Below are 10,249 nucleotides of genomic sequence, written 5' to 3'. Positions count from 1 at the left end.
ATCTGGGATAGCTACTACATTTCATGTTAGTGACCTCCAAATTAAACGCTTACTTTTTAATGCAATTGTGTTTCTAAGGTGCCTGTATGTGTGATCCTTTCTTCCGGGTTCTAGAACCCTGCTCAGCAGTCAGGTAGACCCTGGAGTGAAAAGAAAGTGTGTGGCTGCCTGGACAAAACATCAGTTTTATGCTGATGTTTGATTTAAAGAGAAGGCAAGAATGACTCCTTCCTTAGGGTTCCCTGGAGTGAAAAGAAGAAATCCATAGTCACATTCATGCAGCCCAAGGAAAGTTTGCATGTTTTTTTAATTGGGGGGTGGGGGTGAGGAGCACACAATAAATCCACACTGACAATGTAATAGCTTTTACTGGGCTAACCAATAGTTCAGAAAGACATGTTGAAGCAGCGGATTTACTCGGAGTAGACCACCTTGTAGGACGCAATGTAGACAAGAACTGATAGACACACACTCACCAGTGCAGTTCTATTTTATTGCTATCTACTAACAAAGTGCTTCGCCAGACCACAGGTGTTTTTAGGCACACATTACACTGTTGTCTGTGCTAACTATATACAAAAGTGGTACCAATCAGGTGCCCTCACCTTATCAGGTTTCCACACGGTACAAGCTGTGCACTCGGTACTAATCTGCACACGGCACCTGTTAGAAGGAGGGTCCAGCTGTCATTTAGATTTTGCTCATCTAAACATTTACACATCTAAACATTTACACATGTTCTGACAAGATATGCAAGCTCTTCAAATTATTCAAAGCTGCCCTTCAGGAAATCTCAAAGTCCAAAGCCCTTCAGAAAAAATGGGCAATGCTTTATGCTGATGTTTGATTTAAAGAGAAGGCAAGAATGACTCCTTCCTTGGGGTTTCCGTAGGTCATAAGAACATACATAAGAAAGAGCCTGATGGATCAGACCAAAGTCCATCTAGTCCAGCACTATGCTACTCGCAGTGGCCCACCAAATGCCTTTGGGAGGTCAGATGCAGGATTCAATCTCTCTCCCACCCCAGGAACTTAAGTGTGTCTAGGGACAAATCTGGGAATTTCTGTCAGGTGGTCATCACTAGGAGTGCTGAGTTATGTAGGGCTCTTCTCTAATCAGAAGGTCCTGTTACTGTTTCTTGTTTGTGTCTTGGCAAGGGTTTGTGTCTTGGATGGGTTTATGGTATTAAGCATTCATATACTGCTTACTGTGTTCAGAACTATTTTGTTGTTCACACCAGGCAGGCAGTCTCCACTTTAACTGTGGGAATTATCTGCAGAGACAGAGCAAAAGGCAGTAACTGAGATCAATACCCTGTATATACCAGGATCATCCTGGGTGAAAACATTCAAATATGCAGAGTGCAGCTTGAAATGAATAGTCTCTCCACTTGGGGGTGCTTTTAAACTATAGCAGAAGCATGGGTATTCCTCCACTATAGCTGTGAGAAATCAATCTGACCAATGCACTCATTATTGTTACCCAGAAAATCATGGACATTATCAAGGCTTGATTGCTATCTTTGAGGTTTCTATGCTGGGCTGAAGGTTTTAATCCAAGGGATACCTGGAGGTATGGCTGCCTTGGCTGGCCAGCCCGCAACAGGCTCGCCAGCAAAGATTGGCACTGGGTAAAGTGGTCAGCACTAGGAGTGGAGTGGATTGGAGTGGGGCGGGGCGGGGCGGGGTGGGGCGGGGGTTGTCTGCCTCAGGGCTCCCTGGAACTCCTGAAAAGAATATATATATTCTTTTCTGCTTGAGAACAACAGGCCTGAACTTTAACATATTAACTATTGTTGTTCTATATATTATGTCTTATTTTTAAAAAAAGAACAAATTTGAAGTTTCCTTATTGCAATTTCCATAAATATAAATGTCAAAAGATGGGATCGCACTGTCAAAGATGTGAATCCCCTCAGTCCTTAATTGGAAACCGATATTTCTTTGATTTCCTTGTTTGAATTAAATAGAAGTTACACAAAGAGTCTGCTTTACCTCCAGAATGAACCTTTGGCTCAGCCCTTAACTTAGCTCAACAGCCAGTCGCCTTGAGACAGACTATGTGATTGGATAAACACACTGGCCTCTGATACTGGCCAGGCCCAAAGATGGTGGAGGGGGGGGGGGTATAGATTGTATCGTACCTGTTGTTGATCCTTCTTGAGGATCACAGGATTGAAAAGTTGGATATAAACTTTGAAAATACACAAAAGAAAGAAAGAATGGCCCATTGCCATGTGATTTCACTTGTAAGTAACTTTCCCACAGTGGAAGTAGAAATTCAGAACCCACGGACAAATATAACCCAATACTAAAGACAGCAGGTTGGATCCAACTGTTTAGCTGAAGAAAGCAAGGAATGGTCCCTTCTGACCACCCAAAAATACTATGCTGGGGATCATAGGACTTGCTTGGACAAAAGTCATACAGGGTGGGGACTGTAGTAAAGAAGGGCTGAGAGGAAAAGCTGGCGGGGTCTGATGTACAACTTTGAATTAATCTCTTACTGTACAGCATTTGCCCTAATAGTTAGATGCACGTTAATTTCAAAATGCTGAATTGTGATGGTCTCCAAGATCCAGATCTGCTAAACTTTCTGAACTTTAGACTGTATTTTTAAAATTGTTGACTTGTTCCATATTGTTGGTGTGATTCAGCCTCCTCTCAATAATTAACCTGATTGTGTCAAGGGTCGTTTTGGCTTTTCAGTAGATAGGTTTTACTGCCAAGTAATCAAGAAAAATTCATGGCCAGTTAGCTACAGTCTGGTTTGGTTTTTTTAAAAATTGGGCTCCAGATTGAGGAGAACCATGGGGACTAGAAAGAAACTATTTCCACAGAAGATGTACAGCAGGTCTGTACTACATTTATAGTGTAATCCTAAACAAAGTTACATCCCTCTAAATCGACCGGGCTTGGAAGTGTATTATTGTGGTTACGACTGCACTGCGAAATTCCTAGGTACACACTGTTTAGGTTTGGGCTGCACTCAGACGCCATGACAAGCCATGGCTTGTGCAACAAATTCTGGTTAAACTACCAGATCCTGAGTGGTGATGGAACCCCAATTTGCATCTTACCTCTTTCCTGCCTCCCAAAAAGGCAGACATCCACACTACACTGTGGCCTGGCAGGCACAAGGAGCAGTGCTAATCAACAAAGTGGTTTGTGAATCCAGCCATCCCAATAAACCTCAACTGGTGTGGTTAATAAACCAGCTACAGGCTCTAATTTGGAATCCTGGATTAGTGCCAACCAACAAACTCCAGTTTGGAGGCCCGCTGGCGTTCATACATCATGACTAATCGAAGTTGTACCGTTTAAGTAACATTTTTATGTTCCTGTGGGCAGCCCAACCCCTCAGCAAACAGATTCTCTCCGCTGCTAACCTCTGTTCACTGAGTCTGGATCGCAGCTACACCAATTAGCTCCTGGGTTATTTTATCAGCCCTGTGGTTATGCTCTCAGTTCCCAGGATTTTGACCTTCTTTCCTAAAAAATATTTTCTCTGCTGTGAAAACAAAACTTACCGATTGGCTATAGCCAGTGGTGGGATTCAAATAATTTAACAACCAGTTCCGGTGGCGGGATTCAAATAATTTAACAACTGGTTGTTTACAAGCACCATTTTAACAACTGGTTCTGCCGAAGTGGTGAGAGCCTGCCAAATCCCACCACTGGCTACAGCCCAGTGCACACGAGAGTCACACATGATGTCAGGTGCAAGAAAGATATCAATAGATTTCACCATTCTGTTCAACTGGAATGAAATTTTATCAGCTGTCACTATTTCCCAGATTTTAAAATAACCCAAGCCGAGATTCTGAGCAGGTTGCCATTCAGCTGCTCTAAACATGGGAGTTCTCTCTTGACTGGAAGGATCTTTTTTGTCATGGTTGTATCTAAATAATACTGTTTTTGTTTTAAAAGGATTGGAATAGCTCCAGATCATCTGAATGTAGTATTAAACTAGAGTCCCCGAAACAATGAGCATCAATACTTTTAACACTAAGCACAATAAAAGGTGCCTAATTCTTCGTCTATTTTTTTCTCTGACAGTTTAAAGCACGTCTTAGTATATAAGTAGAAAGTCTGAGGGGTTTGATTCAAGTTATGTTTCGAAATAAAACATAGCTGGGGAAAAGAATCTATTGCAATAGTTCTCAACCTGGGGGTCGGGACCCCTTTGGGGGTCGAACAACCCTTTCCCAGGGGTCGCCTACGACACTCTGCATCAGTGTTCTCCATCTGTAAAATGGATAAATGTTAAGGTTGGGGGTCACCACAACATGAGGAACTGTATTAAAGGGTCACAGCATTAGGAAGGTTGAGAACCACTGATCTATTGCAACAGCAGCTGGCAGGGGACGTTTACGCCCCCCACTTTACCCTATGCCACAGGTTTCAAACTCGTGGCCCTCCAGATGTTATGGACTACAGTTCCCATCATCCCCTGCCAGCATGATGGTTGCAGGGGATGATGGGAGCTGTAGTCCATAATATCTGGAGCGCTGTGAGTTTGACACCTATGCCCTATGCCATTCTGTTGGTTTAATGAAGACTATCCCCTTAAAGACTAACAAAATCTGTGGGTGTCACCGTCGCATTAACTCTGCCCCCAAAACAGAGAATACAAAACACACGTCAGCTTTGAACTGCTTAAATGACTCCTGCCTGCACTTTCAGCTCCCCGCTCGCGCAGACTCCTCGGGACTTTTCCCACGCCCATCACTGCGTGGCGACCAATCGCGGGAGGCGTGGGCGGTCCTTAATCGCAAAGGCAGCCGGACAAGGTAGTTCTCCACTCCCAGGCTGCTCGCGGGACTGATCGAGTGATCGGGTCACTCCGAGGAAGGTTCGTAAGGGGAGGGAGGTGACTTTGTCCCTGGTCTTTTGGGGGTGAACGACTGGCACGTAGGAAATCAAAGTGGCGGTCCTAAGCGCGCTTTCCTGGAAGGGGGGTTCCCCTGCATAAAGTTGGGTTTACTTCTGCAGAGACTTGCCTGGGATTGCTCCCCAGCTGTGCCGTCAGGGCGTGAGTCCGTCTCAAACCGAAGTTGTCAGGTCGCTGAGTCGTAAGGAAATCGCGAAGATCTTGCAAATTCAACACCGAACAGAAATCTTAGGTTGAGCCTCGAGTGTTGCAATCCTCCGGACGTAAGTGCTGTTGAACTGCGGTGGAAGTCACTTCCGATTCAAGGGCGCAGGGGCTGTCAACTTGGCTCAGGCTGTACCATTGTATGAATTAGAAGAAATGAGGTCTAGACCTGTGCTGGAATACGGCATTCGTTAGTGTTTCAATTATCAAAAGAGTCTTCTTTCCATAGGCTGTAAAGGCTGGGGTTGAAACGGGTAAGACGTCTAAAGGTTATGGCCTCATTTAATACAGGTTTTGGTCACATTATAAGATGACTCACTGGAAACGACAATAACGCTAGGAAAAGTGGAAGGCCCAACATGAGATGGACTGGCTGAATAAAGCCTTCAGTTTGCAGAACCTGAGCATAGCTGTTAATGATAGGACACTTTGGAGGTCATCGGTGCACCCGGGTTGACACAACTCAGGAGCGACTTGACAGCCCTTATACACGCAATACAGACTGTGATTTAAGGTTAAGAGTATGAAGGGTCTACGCATTGCATTCAGTTCGGTTAGCAGTCAAAACCTGTCTTCTGTGCATTTATTTTCATTTCTTCCTTTCTGTCTGCTCCATATTTGTTGCCTTTGTAAAACATTTATTGCAAACCTGGATTTCTGCTTATTATAACGTAATCCCCCTATGTATGCATGTTTTCCCCCTGAGGCCCCAGTGTTCGATGGGACGCTTCCAAGGCTAAAATGCAATGCCTGGTTCTTACTATTAGTTATATGCAGGTGGTTGACATGGGTGAAGCCTTGCCTCCTTAAAAAGTCAGGTGACTGCCTGAGGAGTCTACAATTAAAAAAAAATAATCCAGACCCTTGCAGCAATAAGGTGAGGAGGAGAAGTAATCAGTGCTGTATGTATTCGGCGCACCTCCCTGAGATTAGGCTATTCGTGTGAAATAGAATAAGCAGGGTATAATGACCCAATGGCTTTCTGACACGGATGTTTGGTTTGGCTTTTGCTTCCAAACCGGTGTGCTGTTTTGGGGATCATCTGCCTGACATCCTCCTCCAAGCAATTTCCCTGCCTCAGTACTTTCTTTCTCATCATGTTTCCCTTACTCCGATCTTTTCTGAAAGAACCTAGTGCAGGTATGTTAGTATAACCATTTGGACAGGAAGGTGAATCCAAGCACAGCAGCAGCAGCAGCCTTCCCTTTATAGCTACCTTTTCCCAAACTGTAACACTAGGGCCCCTTCCGCACACGCAAAATAATGCATTTTCAAACCACTTTCACAACTGTTTGCAAGTGAATTTTGCTATTCCGCACAGCTTCAAAGAGCACTGAAAGCAGTTTGAAAGTGCATTATTCTGCATGTGCGGAATGAGCCTACAACATTGTAAGCCATTACCAGGATTTTTAAATAGCTTTTTTGGTGGCACAGTAGGGAAAAACACAGGAAAAAATGTTGGCTGGTGGAGGAACGTGTGCATAAAATTCCCAGATGGATACTCCTTTGCCAACTTGAATGTATCTGCAGGGGCAGTGCATGCAGAACGGAGAAGCCTAACTTTGTGGAAGCAACTCTTAAATCTCAATCTTAGGGTAAACTTCATAGTTCAGTCCCCCGGGTGTAAAACTGAGCAGCTGCAAAAGGAAGCCAAGCATGTGGATCTGGTAACAGCAAGGAGGGGGAAAGGGGGGGGTCTTCCCAGGGGGGGGTCTTCCCAGATCAAAAATCCCCTCCTATCCCCAGTCTGCCTTGTACATGTGTGTGTGTGTGTGTCCCTCCCCCACAACACTTTGGGGGACTGCTATTTCTGTCCAGGGAAATAAATAGTGCAGGTAGGCAAGTTTACCTCCTCTCCCCATTCTGTATCAGGCTGCTTGTTTCTACTCAGACATCTGAGGATCGAAAGATGACATAAGTGCATAGTTTGTCCATTTCAGGTTTTAAAGGAAGAGATCCATTGAAAAAAAATAAACTTAAAAATGGGCACTCCATGTGGATCAAAGGAAGAGTAGGCCCTGCTTTTGTAAGAGTAAAGGTTACAATGGTTTCTCAGTTGTTTCTAAATGGTTACTCAGTACCTGTAATTCTGCCTTTATTTTCAACATGTAACTTGTTGTGCAAGAGGGTGTAGCATGAACACGACAATCTTAAAGTACGAAGGTCTGAGTTTCTCAATAGGCTGGCTGATGTAGTTAAGTGTGGCACAAAGTAATATGTCTGCATTTAGTTGAAAAATAATCATTACTGGACAAACATCAGACTTAAGGAAGGATCGAGTAGAGCTCTGGTGGAACAGCTCTGGCTTTGGCGGAAGAGGCAATGGTCATTTCCACACATTTCCACCTCTCTCCGCAAACCTCCACATTGCTTCCTTGCACCGTCCCTTGATTGATCGACAAAATATTATTTTATTTGCTTCATTTATACCACTCCTTTCTACCCACTGTTTTCAGGGATATACCAGAGATAGGGTGTCAGCCTCCAGGTGGTCATTAAAGATCTCCTGCTATCACAACTGATCTTCAGGCAATGGAGATCGGTTCACCTGGATAAATGGCCACTTTGGAAGGTGGACTCTATGGCAGTTGTGGCGAACCTATGGCACGGGTGCCAGAGGTGGCACTCAGAGCCCTCTCAGTGGGCACGCACAAACAGTGTGCGACCCTCACACATCTAAGCTGGCCTGGGCCGCTGGGCTTGATTATCAGCATTAAACCTAAGACCTAGTTTTGGGGAAGCAGTGTAGGTAGCCCTGTTAAGCGCTGTCAAACCCCACTGATTTTCATGTGAAGAACTAAAGCATGACCCTTTACCTGGGAGTAAGCTTGGTTGCTGGCAATGGGGCTTGCTTCTGAGTAAACCCTCCTAGGGTCATGAGTCACCCATTGGAAGAGTTGCACGGTTGCTTCAAAGCAAAGCCACTGACTACCACCAAGCTTACTCCTGAGTAACGCACGCCTCGGAGCCAACCATTTTTTCTAAAGTAAAACCTCAGTATTCGGGTTAAATTGCCGTGTTGGCACTTTGCGATAAATAAGTGGGGTTTGGGTAGCAGTTTGGGCACTCGGTCTCGAAAAGGTTCGCCATCATTGCTCTATGGCAGTGATGGCGAACCTTTTTGAGACCGAGTGCCCAAATTGCAACCCAAACCCCGCTTATTTTTCGCAAAGTGCCAACACGGCAATTTAACCTGAATGCTGAGGTTTTAGTTTGGAAAAAACCGGTTGGCTCCCTCTTCCTCCGCCCCACCCGCTTGAGCAGGGGCCAGCCTGCTCTATCCTCCACAAGTCCCACGTGCACCGCTCTGTGCCTCTCTAGCATCTCTGCCTCCTCTGCCCCCCCCCCCCCCAGGCAGCAGCCACCCGGAGCACAGGCACCAGGCCCGCCAGCTGAGTCCTCCCTGGTCACTTTGGTGTGAGCACATCATGCTCGGTGGCCCAGGCCAGCCTAGGTGTGTGTGGGGGTGTGTGTGATTTGTTGCCCCCCACATAACAAACTCTGTGTTCACGTGCCCACAGAGAGGGCTCCGAGTGCCACCTCTGGCGCCCGTGCCATAGGTTCGCCATCACTGCTCTATGGCATTATACCCCACTGAAATCCCTCCCCAGACCCAACCTTTCCCAGGCTCCAGGTATTTCTCAACCCAGAGTTGGCAACCCTAATGCCAGACAGGGCAAAAAAAAAAAAGTCTTCACCTGCTGGCAAAAAGACACCCATAGAGGGTGATTGATGAATATGCTGTGAGCATGTGACTGGCCCTAATAGTCCAATCAAAAGGGGGGGGGGGTTAGTGCAGGGCTGTGCCAGTGGATTTGCCGTCCCCCGGACAGAGAACATTTAGAATGCATAGAAATTCTACAAATAGAATTTACCTTCGCAGACAGGCATATCTACCAGTGGGCAATTGCTGTGGCCCATCATAACAGCTAGGCATGGCCCAGAGCACCATGTCAGCACTCCTGCGCTTCCACCGGTATTATGGCGGCATTCTGGAGGTATAGCCGGGGGTGGAGGCAACACTCGTTAGTTTCCACGCAGCCTTTGCCTACTGGAACACCTGTGGTTGGGCCTTGGACTTATGCCACCTTTGTGATGGACAGAGAGCCCAATGGGGGGTTTGTGGCATTGGGGAGGGGTTTTTTGCTTCCCTGCACCACCAAGAAGCCCTCTTAGAGGTGGTGGGATGGCGCTGTAGCAGCAATGCATCCCACCACCAGGGTCTCTGGATTAGACTGTCTGTCACCCAGGAAACTTCCTTGGCAGAGTGGGGATTCAAAATTGGGTCTCCCAGAAACTGGGGCCCCTTCCGCACATGCAAAATAATGCGTTTTCAAGCCACTTTCACAACTGTTTGCAAGTGGATTTTGCCATTCCGCACAGCTTCAAAGAGCATTGAAAGCAGTTTGAAAGTGCATTATTCTGCATGTGCGGAATGAGCCTCATGAATCTCTTACCGATACACTGCACCGACTCTCAGAAAAACTCTTGCTTCCTGCTTCAGATTCAAAAACCAAGGTGTTTCCAAGCACCTGCTAGCCAACAGTAGCCTACAGCATTGGCTAATGTGTTTCCAGTCTAGAGACTAACTAATCTTTTACCAGCTTTTTTTCTACTTGTTCAATGCCCCTGCATTTTATCGACTTTTATTTGCTATGCAATTATATCTAGATTTTTCCTCTCTTTTGTTTTTCTTCCTGCTGGTTTTCACTCATTACGATCTTCAGGCAACTGGGGATGATGGGGACTGTAGTCCATAACATCTGGAGGGGGATGATGGGAACTGTAGTCCATAACATCTGGAGGGCCGCGAGTTTGACACCTATGTTGTAAAGCATCAGAAAACCCTCAAATAAAACAATACTGTAGCCTCAGTGTTTTCTTCCTCACAGTGTTTTTCAAACATCCAAAATGGCCGCGTGGGATGTCGATAAAGGTTTCCAGAATTCCACTGGACCAGACGTGAACCCTGATCTTGACACTGAAAGGAAAACTGCCTCCTTCAGCGTCGAGAGACTCACCAACATACTGGATGGAGGGGCTGAAAACACCCAGATCCGGAGGAAAGTCAGTAAGTGCGGGTATTTGCAGGAGCTCTATGTGTGCTTGATAATGCCACTGGATCTTCCGTAGTCTCTCCTTCAGGTCTCA

At 45.9% G+C, this 10,249-nt stretch overlaps 1 protein-coding gene across 4 annotated transcripts in view; it reads left to right on the top strand.

The window, feature by feature from the left end:
* Nucleotides 1-4,778: 4,778 nt before the first annotated feature.
* LOC125429067 (peroxisomal acyl-coenzyme A oxidase 2-like) overlaps nucleotides 4,779-10,249 on the top strand; it is a 39,061-nt gene continuing 33,590 nt past the window's right edge. Inside the window, exons 1-3 of one of the 4 annotated variants that reach the window (XM_048489834.1) lie at nucleotides 4,787-4,855; nucleotides 4,996-5,157; nucleotides 9,991-10,169. In XM_048489834.1, the coding sequence (XP_048345791.1) occupies nucleotides 10,010-10,169 (160 nt within the window). In that variant the 5' untranslated portion in view covers nucleotides 4,787-4,855; nucleotides 4,996-5,157; nucleotides 9,991-10,009. Of the gene's footprint in view, nucleotides 5,158-9,990; nucleotides 10,170-10,249 lie in introns of all 4 variants that reach the window. The other 3 variants (XM_048489836.1, XM_048489837.1, XM_048489833.1) reach the window with 3 other exon arrangements.

Source organism: Sphaerodactylus townsendi, linkage group LG03 (assembly GCF_021028975.2).
Source record: "Sphaerodactylus townsendi isolate TG3544 linkage group LG03, MPM_Stown_v2.3, whole genome shotgun sequence".
Classification (NCBI taxonomy): domain Eukaryota; kingdom Metazoa; phylum Chordata; class Lepidosauria; order Squamata; family Sphaerodactylidae; genus Sphaerodactylus; species Sphaerodactylus townsendi.
Note: the sequence above shows the minus strand (reverse complement) of the source record. Positions and strands in the feature narration are given on the sequence as shown.